Here is a 16879-nt window from a genome sequence, read left to right as displayed (position 1 = left end):
ATTTCCTGCTGTTATGTGTAATATCTATCTCAGGAGGAAATCTAAGGGCCGTTCCAGTCGAGTCTCGCGCGCCTGCTCAGCGTTTTCAGTGTTACACCCCGGACGCATTACGCCCCACAAAGACAATTTTTCAGAAAGATGTATTTTGGAGAAGACGCATTAGCAACAGAACAAGTCGTCATTCGAGTGACTCATGCGTTTCAGAGGAGAGAAAGAGCAGGAATGTGCTACTCCACATTAGCGGAGAACACCAGAACACACAGCGAGTGTTAGCAGGTGTGTGTGTGCGCGCCATACATCAATTTAATTGGGCGAAACTGTCCAGCACAGCAAAAAAATCACAGGTAAAGGATTGCAGTTCCTAAACAAGAGCTTTTGTGCCCTATTTTACATGCGTAATAAAGACGCAGAACAACTCGACACACAGCAGATAACCTTTACATGACCAACGTCAGTGTTTCAAGCAGCATTATTATTATTGTTTAGATTTAGTGTAAGTGATGTGATCATCAGCGAGACGGTAAGAAACCAAAAAGCAATAACCATAACCCAGAACACCCAAACTAACACGTACAGAACCCATCCAGAACATCCTAATAACACAGATATGTATTCATAGATCCATATTTAACATGAGCAGTTCATCACTCACACTTACAAATCAATGCATGTTCATCACAAATATCACAACATTGTGGCTGTAAAACCACAAGCTTTAAATCCCAGATGAAATAGCACAACCTTTCAGCGGCGATGTGTGTTTTTATGTAGAACTCAATATGCAGATTTATCACAGTAATGATAAACTAAATGCTGTGAAAATCATAATGTCTTTTGCAGGAATACAGCTGTGCTCAAAAGTTTACACACCCCTTGCAGAATCTGTAAAATGTTCATTATTTTAGCCATAATAAGAGGGGTCATACAGAATGCATGCTTTTTAAAATCTTTTTAGTGAGATATTTGACATAGATGTTCACATATAGTCCACAAGACAAAAAAATAGCTGAATTTATTAAAATGAGCCTGTTCAAAAGTTTATGAACCCTTGATTCCTAATACTGTGTCGTTCCCTGGATGATCCACAAGTGTTTTCTGGTTTTGTGATGGTTGTTCTTGCAGTGAAACTGGCCAATGTTCTTTAGAAAAATCCTCAAGGTCCCAAAGATTCTTTGGTTTTCCAGCATCTTTTGCATATTTGAACCCTTTTCAGCAGGGATTGTGTGATTTTGAGGTCCATCTTTTCACAGTGAGGAACTCAAACGCAACTATTAAAGAAGGTTCAAACGTTCCCTGACGCTCCAGACGGAGACACCATGCATTAAGAGCCGCGGGGTGCAAGAACAACCATCACAGAACACAAAAACACTCGTGGATCATCCAGGAGACGACACACAGTATTCAGAATCAAAGGGTCATAGATTTTTGCACGGGGTATTTTATAAATGCAGCTATTTTTTGTCTATATGCAACATCTTTTATGTCAAATATCTTATTCAGGACAGTACTAAATAAAAATGTTATGCTCTTCTTGTGCAGATTCTGCTCAGGTGTCGTGGACGTCTGTTATCTGGCCATAGAGATATATACATAGACGCCTCATTAGTGTGTGTTTGCTGTACGTCACATCAGAACGGGTCAAATCCGGTCCGTGACACTCGAGAGCAAGAGAGCTGTGTCTGTGCAACCTAGGTGCAGGTCATTATGTAAGGAGTAATTGACGACATGTTGAATTAATGGAAAAATAAAGCACACCTGAGGTGGTAATGCGGTTATTTTTCTAATAATTAAACGGCCCAGAGTCAGTTCTTCCGCTTTTACTACAGTTACCACACCTCAAAACATCGTTCAGATGATGTATTACAAGATGTTTTTCAGGTTTTTGTCCTTAAATCGCTCGTGTGTGTGGGACTAATTTCCTACACATCTCGTCCCAAACCTCCGTTGCTGATCCCAAAACGCCATTTTAGAGCGAGTAACGGATGCTTGAGCCACTGATAGCAGACCAGAGAGAGAGAGAGAGAGAGAGAGAGAGAGAGAGAGAGAGTGTGTGAGAGAGAGAGAGAGAGAGTGTGTGAGAGAGAGAGAGACAGAGAGTGTGTGTGTGTGAGAGAGAGAGAGAGAGAGAGAGACAGAGAGAGAGAGAGAGAGTGAGAGAGAGAGTGTGTGTGTGTGTGTGTGTGTGTGTGTGTGTGTGTGTGTGTGTGTGTGTGTGAGAGAGAGAGAGAGAGAGAGAGAGAGATGGTTCTGAAGTCTGTAAGGACCTTTGAAATAACTCAGATCGTTTGGTGAAGTGATATTGAACTGTAATGCGGTCTAAACCTGCCTGGAACTACTTTAGCCGTGCATTTCCCTGAAAATAATTGCACACCTTAGAACGTTCGTCAACCAATCAGAATCAAGCATTCAACAGCCTAGTAGTAAAAGCAGAATGTAAAGTTATTACCACAGTAACTATGTAACAGGACACTGTAAACTGAAGTGTCAGCGAAGCCTCCATAGTGTTGCTAAATTGCTATAAATGGTTGTTTTGTGTTGGTACATGATCTTCCAGATCGGCGTTCCTCATTTGACCACAGAGAAAGGAAATGTTCTGTTTAGTGCTCGGCTTGTTCTGGTACACTACAGTACAGTGTGTGTAAGGCTGTGAACAGGCTTCAGCTCTGCTGATGAATGAGACTGGACGCTGGAGTCGCTGTATGAAGGTCAGTAGGTCAGTCTGAAACATCAGGATCAAGCCTCTGTCCTCACAGAGAGAGATCAGATCAGCAGCTCAAGAGACTGAAGACTGTCCAGGCTGTACGTGATGTGCTTCTCTGTGGTCAAATGAGGACAGAAACGCCGATCTGGAAGATCATGTACCAACACAAAACAACAGCATTATGGAGGCTTCGCTGACACTTCAGTTTACAGTGTCCTGTTACATTACTGTGGTAATAACTTTACATTATGCTTTTACTACTAGGCTGTTGAATGCTTGATTCTGATTGGTTGACGAACGTTCTAAGGTGTGCAATTATTTTCAGGGAAACGCACGGCTAAAGTAGTTCCAGGCAGATTTAGACCGCATTACAGTTCAATATCACTTCATGAGTTATTTCAAAGATCCTTACAGACTTCAGAACCATCTCTCTCTCTCTCTCTCTCTCTCTCTCTCTCTCTCACACTCTCTCTCTCTCTCTCTCTCTCTCTCACACTCTCTCTCTCACACACTCTCTCTCTCTCTCACTCTCTCTCTCTCTCTCTCTCTCTCTCTCTCTCTCTCTCTCTCTCTCTCTCTCTCTCTCTCACACACTCTCTCTCTCTCTCTCTCTCTCTCTCTCTCTCTCTCTCTCACACACTCTCTCTCTCTCTCTCTCTCTCTCTCTCTCTCTCTCTCACACTCTCTCTCTCTTAATTTCAATTTCATGTTGCTTTATTGGCATGACAAAAAATGCATCTGTGTTGCCAAAGCATAAGAACAAACATATATAAACAACAACAAGGAGTTAATACATATGATATAGTAATACAAGTAAACAGGATAATTATGATATAGATGCAGATACTAAACACATTCTGTGCATGTCCCTCAAAGGGTACATTTAAACAATAATATTTATTAAAAAAAAAAAAAAAAAATACAGACAAAAAAAAATATATATACATATATATATAATATATAACTTGTATAAATACCTCTTATACAAGTTTCTATTTATTTAGCCTTGTATTGTGGCAGGAGAAGACATATTTACCATGCTGTGCTTTTATCTTCCCCTAATAAAAAAGGAAGCTTTCTGTCCTCAGTGTAGGGCTGTTTCTCAATTCCAAGAACGCAGAGAACGGACTTGTGTTCTCGTGGAGACCGGTCTTGCCAAGCTTCCTTGGAAGAACGAACTCGGAACCGGCCGCAATGACTTCTGGGACACCAGGCGAGTACTAGCTCAAGTCTGCATTCGATGCATCCTCGATATCAAGAACACATCCGGGTTCTTTCATGCGTCCTCTGTACTTGCGTTCTTGAGAATTGGGTCTGAACTTCGACGGTTAATGATGACGTAAAACGAGAACACAAGGACGCAAGATCGCTGAAGAACGCATATTGAGAAACACCCTAGGTAGTGAAGCCTGGTATATGTTTTTCAAATTTTTGGAAATATTTGTTTCTTAAGTCTTCATATTTGGGACATGTACATAGGAAATGTAATTCTGTTTCGATATCCAGGTGGCAGTGTGTACAGACTCGTTCCTCTCTTGGTCTCCACACTTTTAAATGTCTACCTCTTTCAATGTCCAGCTCGTGGTCACTGACTCTGTATTGTGTTAAAATTCGTATTTCTTTTGGATATTTTGTTTTGAGGTATTCGGCCAATTGGATATCTCTGTTCAGGGATTGATAACAGAGGAGTTTGTGTTGTATTTTATTTTCATTTTGCCATTGTTCTGTATACTCGTCTTTTAATTTAGTTTCAAATCTTTTGATTGAAGACTGAGGATTGTGTCTGTGGCGACTCTGATGCTCAGTGTACCTGTCTCTCTGTCCACTACTGGCTGTGTTTATCTCCGTGTACCTCTGAGCCAGCTGGTCCAGGGGGTGGACGTCTGAACCCCGCTGGCTGCTCAGGAGAGCTTTGTGTGCAATGAAATTTTTATCAGCTTGATTTAAATGCTGCCAAAATTTAATTGACCTTTTTTGGATTTGAATGTTCAGAGGGAATATACCGAGTTCTGCTCTGCATGCACTGTTTGGGGTGTTTGGGCGAACTTTTAGAATCATTTTACAGAATTCCAGTTGCAGTTTTTCAGTGGGAGTTTTATCCCAGTTTTTAAATTCTGGTTTCGAAATCGGGCCCCAAACTTCGCTTCCGTAAAGCATTATTGGTGTAATCAGAAAATTGTAGATTTTTAGCCAAATTCTTGCGGTGATATTTGTTTTTCCAAATTTGCATTTGATTGCATACAAAGGTCTCCGAGCTTTATTACATAGTGTGTTTATGGCCAGGTTGAAACTCCCTGATGCACTAATTTCATTCATATAAAAGTAATTATATGAACCCTTTTGTTCTAGTCTGGTGTTGCCCAGAGTGAAGTTGTAACTCTGTCTATTTCCCAGAGATCTCTCTCTCTCTCACACACTCTCTCTCTCTCTCTCTCTCTCTCTCTCTCTCTCTCTCTCTCTCTCTCTCTCTCTCTCTCTCTCTCTCTCTCTCTCACACTCTCTCTCTCTCTCTCTCTCTCTCTCTCTCTCACACACTCTCTCTCTCACACTCTCTCTCTCACTCTCTCTCTCTCTCTCTCTCTCAAGCATCCGTTACTCGCTCTAAAACTGACTCTGGTCGAATTAACATCATTTTTATTCATATCTTTCACATCTACTGCAGTCAGATTCACCGTGTTCACTCTGAAGGAATCACTCACATTGGCTGTGCACTTGTAATGACACATCAAGGATGTTAAGAGGCTAAAAGCAGGTTTAAAACTTGCCCCATTGAAGTCAACAGGGTGCAAATTTTAAAAAGAGGATAACACGGTGTAGGCAACACCGATTTTTGTCGTTGTTCTCTGTACTGACAGCACTCCACATTTACAAAAAAATGACCGGAGTTCTCCTTTAAAAAGGTAATTGCGACTGTTATCTCACAATACTAGGTTTATATCTCACAATTCTGAGAAATAAAGTCAGAATCGTGATATAAACAGTTCTGAGAAAAGTCATGAGTCAGAAACTATGAGATAAAAAGTCGCAATTACTTACTTTAGTAATAATCATAAATGTTTCTTGATCATCAGATCATCATATTAGAGTGATTTCTGAAGGATCATGTGACACTGAAGACTGGAGTAATGATGCTGAAAATACAGCTTTGATCACAGGAATAATATATATATATATATTATTTTACAGAGACAATGTGTCACTGTAACTGTAAATATTGGTCTTTTTGTTTTTAAATGTATTATTCATCAACAACTTAAAGCACAGCTTGTATTAAACCAGGAACTTTCCTGTGAAGAAATGAGAAACTCGACCTGTAGGACTTCTTCTAACCGAACATCATCACCACTTCCCAGTGTTTCTACAAGAAAAAAAAAATCAATGTTAATTTCTGGAACAAGAAGTTCTGATTTGCAAAGCAAGAGAAAAATGTGCCGTTCCCGCACAACAGCGGAGGAAGGTGACTTCCAGAGAAGCAGAAAGTCTTTAGAGAGGGTTTCTGTTGGGGAGAGCGATTGCTAAAATTGCCCTGCTGGCAAACAAACTTTGAATGTGAGTGTGTTGCAGAAAGTGTCGTGCGCTTGATCACTGTCTCGCTCACAGAACGCTGACGCAAACACACCGTGAAAATAGCCCAGCGGAATCATGGGAGCTGTATTTCTCTCTGTGTAACTGGGTTAACAACACACACATCTGAACACAGACAGCAGCGATTCTTCACCACACACACATGATTTATCTGGACGGAAAAACAAATCCGTTACCTGTGCATTTACATATCCGTGGCCTTCAACGCGACCCACTTATTCATATAAAGAAGCGTATTCTCATGTGGATATCACCGTTAAACAGGACGCTTTAAAGTCTTTTATATACGCTGGCCGAGCGTTTCTCATCATTTCTATCTGATCAAGGTCTGTGAGATCTGAAATATCGAGTGAGACAGATTTAAAAAATCTTGACATGTAAGACAGGAAGAAAACTGCAATCAACCAACCAAAACACCTTAGCAACCTCCTAGCAATGACCCAGAACACCTTAGCAACCTCTTAGCAACCAACCAGAACATCATCTTAGCAACCTCCTATCATCTACTCAAAACACCATAGCAACTTCCTAGCAACCACCCAGAATATCATCTTAGCAACCTCCTATTAACCTCTCAAAACACCTTAGCTACCTCCTAGCAACCAGCCAGAACACATCTTAGCAACCTCCTATCAACCGCTCAGAACACCGTAGCAACCTCCTAGCAACCACCCAGAACATCATCTTAGCAACCTCCTATCAACCTCTCAAAACACCTTAGCAACTTCCTAGCAACCACCCAGAACATCATCTTAGCAACCTCCTATTAACCTCTCAAAACAACTTAGCTACCTCCTAGTAACCACCCAGAACATCATCTTAGCAACCTCCTATTATCATCCACTCAAAAAACCTTAGCAACCTCCTATCATCCACCTAGCAACCACCCAGAAAATCATAGCAACCACCCAGAACATCATCTTAGCAACCTATCATCAACTTAGAACACCTTAGCAACCACCCAGAACATCTTAGCAACCTCCTAGCAACCACCTACATCGTAGAAACCTCCTAGCAACCACACAGAACCCCTTAGCAATATCCTTTCAATCACACAGAACATCATCTTGGCAACCTCCTGACAACCAGCCAGAACACCTTAGCTACCTCCTAGCAACCACCCAGAACACCTTAGCTACCTCCTAGCAACCACCCAGAACATATCTTAGCAACCTACTAGCAATTACATGTGTAACTAATATAAATAGATGTTTACTTTAAAAATAACATAAAAAAATAAAATCAGCTCTGCCGAGGCAAAGATGCTAAACGACTCCAAAACTAAAGACCTGATCTGACATCGTGACTGTAAACTCATGCACGTTCTTTATAAGCAGTGCTTATTTTAAATTTATGTACAGCTGTTTTGTCTGTGATGCTGATCTGACAGTCACAGTAAGTCACGCTTGTTCAGACTGAACATTTGGCTCAAATGATTTATGTTCCTCATAAAGTACAAAACGTTCTTTAATATAATTTTTTCCCCTGTTTTATTTACATTTTATGATCATCATCAATGTTAAAAACATCCCATTTGATTTCTGACACTGCTCTGGGGGTCAAAGGTCAGATACACTTACCCGCCTCACTTGACCTCTGACCTTTAACGAGCATTTCACAGAGGTCATATGAATACAGGAGTCAGACACAATGCAACAGAATCAATCTCCACTTCTGCAAGATAAAAAAATCACGTTTATGCATCTGATGTTTGATATTATTCAGGTATAACCAGATATACGCATGTTTAACTAGTCATATTTAACTCAATGCTGATGATGTAATGTGTGTGTGTTAATAACTGAAACACAACACTAAATCATGCATACATATATGCATATAAGTGCTTACTTCCAATTCCTCTGTAATTAGTATGTTAATTTCTTCTGCTGCTCCAGTAAAACGGCAGGTTTTCCCCAGACTAACACTGACAAGTGCGACAGACTCACACACACATCTGTGTTTAACTGCGCCGCAATCTCTGTCAGACGCAATTACATGCGACTTCTGTCAGGAGCTTCAGTGCGTCTGAGGAGAGATATTTATGAGCAGTGCTTCATCAGACAGAGACCCTGAGCGCTGAACACTTCCACATCACATCAGATCCCTCACGCACAGCTCACACACTCGTGCTCATGACGAAACCTGTGGCGTTACAGCGGTCTGTGACGCAATAATGATCTTATCGTCACTTATAAAGACAGAGAATAACTGGAAACATGTATACTGACTGACAGCTGGGCGAGTGCAATACAGGAACCATTTATATTGATTTCCACAGCGCTTTATATAATGCTGATTATTTCACAGCAGTGTCAAATTAAAAACAGGAAAAAAACAGTGTTAATGTTGTAAAATTCATCAATTATTCAACAAATTCAATTCATTTGCAGAAAGACAATCATGGTTATTGTAGTTAACTAAAAAAATATAAAAAATGTAATTATTTACTATATAAATTAAGATAATTATTTAAAATCAAATATTTGGAAAAAACATCAGCTAGTTTCATTTAGTTTAATTTTTTATTAAAATAACTCAAATTAAAATGAATCAATATATAAATATAATACAAATAATATATTTATTATTTAATATTTGTATTTATTTAAAATTCAATAAAATATAATATAATAAATGTAAAGAAAATATAATAAAGAAAACAATTACAAAAAAATAAAATAAAATAATAAAAATTACAACAAAAAAGACTAAAACTTTAAGAACATTTTAAATGAAAATACAATACAAAACTAAAAACTAATTAAAAATAAATAAACTATATATCAATATATAAATATAATACAAATAATATATTTATTATTTAATATTTGTATTTATTTTAAATTCAATAAAATATAATAAATATAAAGAAAATATAATAAAGAAAACAATTACAAAAAATAAATTAATAAAAATAATAAAAATGACAACAAAAAAGACAAACTTTAAGAAAAAAATATATTTATATATAATTATATATACTAATTATATATATATATATATATATATATATATATATATATATATATATAAAACAATATCTCAATAATACTAAAACAACACTGGTCATTATTAAGCTCAATTTCGTTCAATAACAGTGTCTATTTTGCAAAGTTCCTCAGTTATGAAACAATGAGAAGCAAGCGAGATCCATAAAATCCCCGAAATAGGCTAATATTAACACTGACTCAAAATTCAGCCACTTTTAGGCAGTGGTTATTGGACAACAACAAAAAAAAAACTCAAAATCAACAAAAATAACACTAATATCGACTAATGAAAGATTTTATTAATTTCCGAGACTGTTCTAGGTCTTACAATCACTATGACAGCCCTGGATGATAAATGTATGAAAGCAAAACAACAACAAATGAGAAATAAAACACTTTATTGGTGTAAATGTTAGACAAGGATTTCAAGTAAAGCAGTGACTTATAAACAACAATATACTAAAAAATACTGTGAAACTTTTAAACTAACTAAAATACTGTGAAACTTTTAAACAATAACTGAAATACTGCGAATCCAACAAAAGCCAGAGTGTTCACGGCCCAGGTTTCTCCTCACGCTCCTCTTTCTCCACCAGTTCTCGCTTCTTCTCCAGGTAGAGGTTGTTGAGGTAGTCGTCAGGCTGGATTCCTGCGTGCTTCAGCTCCGTCATGATCTTCTCCAGGCGAGGGAGAGTCCTGGCGCTCGAGACCTTGCGGCCGCTGATGTACAGCGAGAACTGGGTGAAGTCCATGAGGCGACACGAGTCCACCTCACACAGGTTCCTCAGCTCCTCCACCCGCTCCAGCTCAGGGAAGAACCTCAGGCCGGACATGCGCTGGACATCCGTCAGGCTCACCTGGAAGTCTGTGAGCGGGCGCTCGAATCCGATCGGAGAGTTGGGGACCACGAACGCCCCGAGAGCCAGAGAGTCTGGAGACGAGTCTTTCTGCGCGAGGACGATCTTGAAGAGGTGAGTGGGAACCGCCACGTCGTCTTTCCCGATCAGCTGTCGCGGGGAACAGGAATTAGCAATGTTGCTTTATACTATACAATATTTATTTATAAAGCACATTTAAAAATAACCAAGGCTGACCATATAACATATAACTTGTTAAAAAAAAACAAACAAGGAAGATAACAAGAAAATATCCAAAGAAAATACATTTTATATATATTTTAACTACCTTTCCATCCTGGATTATCAATGTTTTTTTTTTAATTTTTATAACATGTATTTTCTTTGGATATTTTCTTATGTTCCTTGTTTTTTTTAAATAAATATATCTTATAAAAAAAAAACAAAAAAACATTGATAATCCAGGATGGAAAGGTAGTTAAAATATATATAAAATGTATTTTCTTTAGATATTTTCTTAAGTTCCTTGTTTTTTTTTGTTTTTTTCAATAAATATATTTAAATATATATACATAATATATAATATATATATATAATATATATACTACCTTCCCATTCTGGATTATCAATGTTAGTGCTTGGTGCAATTTACACGGCAGAATAAAGATGGACATATATATATATAATAAATAAAAGGTAAGTATATACTCTAGTGTTTGAGTTTGGGGTCGTGAGTGTTTTTAAAGTCTCTTTTGCTCACCAAGGCTGCGTTTATTTGATCAAAAATGCAGTAAAAAATGTGAAATATTATTACAATGTAAATCATCTGTTTTCTATGTGAATATATAGTAAAGTGTAATTTATTCCTGTGATCAAAGCTGAATTTTCAGCATCATTACTCCAGTCTTCAGTGTCACATGATCCTTCACAAATCAGTCTAATATGATGATTTGATGCTCAAGAAACATTTATGATTATCAATGTTGAAATGTTAATATTTTTGTGGAAACTGATACATTTTATTTTTCAGGATTCTTTGATGAATAGAAAAGAACAGCATTTATTTAGAAATAGAATCTTTTATGACATTATAAATGTCTTTACTGTCACTTTAATGTATCCTTGCTGAATAAAACTCTTAATTTCTTGTAAAAAGAAAGAAACCGTTTGAATGGTAGTATATAAAAATAAATATTCTGGGATTTTCTTTTTTTTTTTAATTAAAGAGTTAGTTCATCCATGCAAGTTCTGTCAACATACTCAACTTTGATTTAAATTTATACAACAAGATTTTTAATTTTTTTTCCCAGATGGTCTTTTCCATACATTAAAACTGAATGGGGTTGAACACTGTCAGGCTTTAATAAGAACAAAAAAAGACAACATGGATGTGTCATTACAGTAGTCTTGTGCACTATATATGACTTAAAGATCCATATTACTCCCTATTCAAAGTCTTGATGTTGTTTCAGGCTCGACTAGAACAGGTTTTCCTGCTTGAATGTTGATTATTCTCCTCATATTCTCCATTGTTGCGGCTCCTCTCTTCCCAGTCTGTCAGTAACGCTCTGTTTACTTCCTGTCTCTATGAAGCCCCTCCTTCTGAAAAGCACACTGTGCTCTGATTGGTCGGCTGGAGCAGTGTGTTGTGATTGGTCGAGCGCTTCGAGTGTGTTTGGGAAAGTCCCGCCCCTTTCCATAACTGCCAGTTTAACACACTACTAACTCACTCAACCAGGCCCCGCCCCTTTATTCTGCGCATGAATTATTATAATGAGGAATATTGTGACGTGTTCGTTCCCGGAAGAAACTCAAGACTACAATGAGTTCAGAAACACTGACTCTGAGATGGAGAAGAGCTGGAGCTCATTAACACAGGCCTTTTTCTGTCCTCATTCATAAAGAAAGAGCAGCATGAACATTCTGCCAAGCATCTGCTGTTTGTGCTCCAGAGTAAATAATGACAGAATGATCTTTTGAATATGTATTGTGTTGATATCTCCGTCTTCCTCTGACAGCTGATGGAGAGGCGGGACTATGAGCATCAGCTGAAGGTTAATGAGACGGATTATTATTACATCTGATGAAACTACAGATCAGAATGACAAAGCAAAACTGGAGCTGTCATGGTTAGACTGAGTTCCTCTCAAAGAACCGCCTGAACATTCACGGTTACCCAAATTCCCATCAGGCGGCTCGCTGAATAAGCACATAATTCCCTGAAACGGGACCGGATCGGCACACACACACACACACACACACACATGTCCCCGGAGACTCAGAGCAGTGTGTGTTTAGATGGAGGTGACGTGGCTTCTGTCTCGGCTCATTTGCAAGAGTTCAGAGCCTCGGGGAACCTGTCTGTGTCCATTTACACACGCAAAACCAAATCTGTCCCTGTGAAGCCAGCTGGACTCATTTCTGTTATGCAAAACATCATTTTCATTCAGTCGTTAATATTATATTAATATATAAAAGCGTGATCGATGAGGGACGATGCACGCAGAAATCATCGATTAAATGTCAGTTTGAGGTTGAAAAGAGAGGCTTGGTGTAGTTTAACACTGAGTCAGCTGATGTGTGAGAGTTTGTGAAGTGCATGAGCGCCACCTGCTGGACAATCATTATCATTACACTTTCGTTTTTTATAAACTTTTCTCAAAAGCCTCCACTTTTCAGAATAATCAAGAGACAAACATGTCTTTCTGAAACTAAAGTGTTTATGGATAACTTCCTTTAGGAGTATAAATTATTACAAAGAAAAAGCAAAAAAAAATCGGACAAAATTATATCGAAATGTAGGATTTTGAAGATATTTTCGGTATATGCTATAATAATAAGAATTATAATTTTCCCATGATGTGTGCATTTTCTTAATGATGTGCGTGTTATTTGCCTCGTTTTTGCACTAATATCCTTCATATGCTTTATTACAAAAAATAAAAATGGTATGAAACCAGACAAAATTTGATAAAAATGTAGGATTTTGAAGGTATTTTGATATGTGGCATATGAATAATTCCCTGATGTGTGAGGTGTTATGAGCCTGTATTTGACCTGATAGGAGACGGTCTTGTGTCCGTCCTCGCGCTCCTGCGGCAGCATCAGAGGTCCAGACACCAGCCACACGTCACCGAACCTCTGAGTCAGATCTCGACAGTACATCTCCAACCTTACAGGAGCACAGCAGCACATGATGAGTGCTGCTACACACACACACACACACACACTCACACCCCAACACAGACACACACACTCACGCACACACACTGACAGACACACACACACTCACGCACACACACTGACAGACACACACACAAACACACACACTCACTCACACCCCAACACAGACACACACTCACGCACACACACTGACATACCACACACACACACACACACTCACTCACACCCCAACACAGACACACACTCACGCACACACACTGACATACCACACACATACAAACCAAAAATTATTCAGACACCAGTTATAATTGTTTATATTGTTTCACTAGTGTGATCAGGACACTATAGATCATTTCTGTAAGTGAGGAGAGCAAAATAAAGTAAACTGTGACATATTATACCCAAACATTCTTCATTCAGTGACTACCAGTAAAGTTATACAAATTTGGGACCAAAAATGATTCGGACACTTTGAGCTGATCATGTTTTGCTGAAGTGTTTTGTCTTTAATTGCTAATGCTCTTTTTACACACAGACTGAACACAATGAAGCATTGCTTGGTGATTGGTTGAGCTAAACTGGTATTATCTAATTGTGTAGTTAAATTTAACAGCTGACAGATATTCAACATAATTCATGTGTGAGACAGTCTAACAGAAGGACGGACAAAACCAGTCAAATATCAACTGAGTTCATAACTCTGAGTTCTGCTCATATTTTAGTACCATTTTCTAAACTATAGCGAATAAACTGTGATAATGTGAGAAATGTTGAAGGTGTCTGAATAAATGTAGGTTTGACTGTACACACACACACACACACACACACAAATACTCTCACATGCACACAAACGCGCGCACACACACACAGACAGACAGACACACACGTACGCACGCACGCACGCACGCACACGCACATGCACACACGCTCACACACACACACAGACAGACAGACACACACACACACACACACGCACCTGTTCCAGAAGCCTGCGTTGTTCTCGTAGTTCTGTGGGACGATGTTGGACAGATAGAAAGTCTCTGCCATCGCTTGCTGTGGACAGAATAATGATAATATTTCAATAAGAAATAAATTAATCTGTTTTATTGAGCGATTTAACAGTCTAAATTAAATCATTATCTCAATATATTCATTATTCTTATATTTATTGCAACATTTCATAATGTATTCAATTTCATGATATACTCATTTGTCTTGTTATCAACTACATTTTATATCAAGGTGTTTCAGTTTGTACTTCATGAGTTCTTTTGTGGTATTGCATGAAATAAACAAATACATGTATATCATGCCTTATTTATGCATTAATTTCATTTCATTGTACATTTATATTTAAATAAATAATATTAAAATAAAAAATATATATATAAAAATAAATATTCTGTTTTTTTTTTTATTTCATCACACCGCCATCTAGTGGCCAAAACACAGAACTACATTAGAAATATATGATTAAATGCACAATTAAAAATGTAACTAAAACAAACCAAACAAATTAATACTTTTTTTTTTATATATATATACTTTTAAAAATACTTTTTCTTTAATTAATGTTTTCAGCTTCAGAATCATGAATATTGTTATTCTGGTGTCTCTATTGTCCTGTGCATTGGGTTATCAGCACTAAGTCCAAGCCTATTCATTTACACACACAATGTAATATCAAATTTAGCATTTTAATCAACAGTACATTTTTTGTTAACCTTTTATCATTTGTCTTGGAGTATCGCAATAATATCGTATCGTGACATGAGGAGATCGTTACACCCCTAATATATATATATATATATATATATATATATATATATATATTGTGTTTGATTGTTGTGAATGTCCTGAACCTCAGAGATCTTGTTGTCTCCGGCAGGAGCCATGTGTCCGCGAGACCAGCCGCTCCTCAGGTAATCCTCGTTCCGGGCCGTGAAGATCTCGGGAATCTCGGGATCCGGTTTAAATTTGCAGTGTTTTCTGTCGGCTTGACCTGATGAAGAGATGAAGAGCATCAGAGTGATGGTGCTGACAGACCAGACTCATGACTTACCCAGTGACCTTTGACCCGACAGGACCAGACTCATGACTTACCCAGTGACCTTTGACCCGACAGGACCAGACTCACCCAGTAACCTCTGACCCGACAGGACCAGACTCACCCAGTAACCTCTGACCCGACAGGCCCAGACTCACCCAGTAACCTCTGACCCGACAGGCCCAGACTCACCCAGTAACCTCTGACCCGACAGGACGAGACTCACCCAGTAACCTTTGACCCGACAGGACGAGACTCACCCAGTAACCTTTGACCCGACAGGACGAGACTCACCCAGTAACCTTTGACCCGACAGGCCCAGACTCACCCAGTAACCTTTGACCCGACAGGCCCAGACTCACCCAGTAACCTCTGACCCGACAGGCCCAGACTCACCCAGTAACCCGACAGGACGAGACTCACCCAGTTACCTCTGACCCGACAGGACGAGACTCACCCAGTAACCTCTGACCCGACAGGACGAGACTCACCCAGTAACCTCTGACCCGACAGGCCCAGACTCACCCAGTAACCTCTGACCCGACAGGACGAGACTCACCCAGTAACCTTTGACCCGACAGGACGAGACTCACCCAGTAACCTTTGACCCGACAGGACGAGACTCACCCAGTAACCTCTGACCCGACAGGACGAGACTCACCCAGTAACCTTTGACCCGACAGGACCAGACTCACCCAGTAACTTTTGACCCAACAGGACGAGACTCACCCAGTAACCTTTGACCCAACAGGACCAGACTCACCCAGTAACCTTTGACCCGACAGGACGAGACTCACCCAGTAACCTCTGACCCGACAGGCCCAGACTCACCCAGTAACCTCTGACCCGACAGGACGAGACTCACCCAGTAACCTCTGACCCGACAGGACCAGACTCACCCAGTAACCCGACAGGACGAGACTCACCCAGTAACCTCTGACCCGACAGGACGAGACTCACCCAGTAACCTTTGACTCGACAGGACGAGACTCACCCAGTAACCTCTGACCCGACAGGCCCAGACTCACCCAGTAACCCGACAGGACGAGACTCACCCAGTAACCTTTGACCCGACAGGACGAGACTCACCCAGTAACCTCTGACCCGACAGGACGAGACTCACCCAGTAACCTTTGACCCGACAGGACCAGACTCACCCAGTAACCTCTGACCCGACAGGACGAGACTCACCCAGTAACCTTTGACCCGACAGGACCAGACTCACCCAGTAACTTTTGACCCGACAGGACGAGACTCACCCAGTAACCTTTGACCCAACAGGACCAGACTCACCCAGTAACCTTTGACCCGACAGGACGAGACTCACCCAGTAACCTTTGACCCAACAGGACCAGACTCACCCAGTAACCTCTGACCCGACAGGCCCAGACTCACCCAGTAACCCGACAGGACGAGACTCACCCAGTAACCTTTGACCCGACAGGCCGAGACTCACCCAGTAACCTTTGACCCGACAGGACCAGACTCACCCAGTAACTTTTGACCCGACAGG

General features: G+C 39.6%; 1 protein-coding gene across 1 annotated transcript in view; it reads right to left on the bottom strand.

Annotated features, from left to right (window-relative positions):
* Window positions 1-9660: 9660 nt before the first annotated feature.
* exog (exo/endonuclease G) overlaps window positions 9661-16879 on the bottom strand; it is a 10176-nt gene continuing 2957 nt past the window's right edge. Inside the window, exons 3-6 of the mRNA XM_084102659.1 lie at window positions 15182-15321; window positions 14296-14372; window positions 13194-13308; window positions 9661-10286 (exon numbers count right to left, since the gene is read on the bottom strand). Coding sequence (XP_083958785.1) covers window positions 9834-10286; window positions 13194-13308; window positions 14296-14372; window positions 15182-15321 — 785 coding nt within the window. The 3' untranslated portion in view covers window positions 9661-9833. The remainder of the gene's footprint in view (window positions 10287-13193; window positions 13309-14295; window positions 14373-15181; window positions 15322-16879) is intronic.

The sequence above is a fragment of the Abramis brama genome (assembly GCF_963993115.1).
Source record: "Abramis brama genome assembly, chromosome: 24".
NCBI lineage: Eukaryota > Metazoa > Chordata > Actinopteri > Cypriniformes > Leuciscidae > Abramis > Abramis brama.
This window is presented reverse-complemented; position numbering and strand designations above follow the sequence as displayed.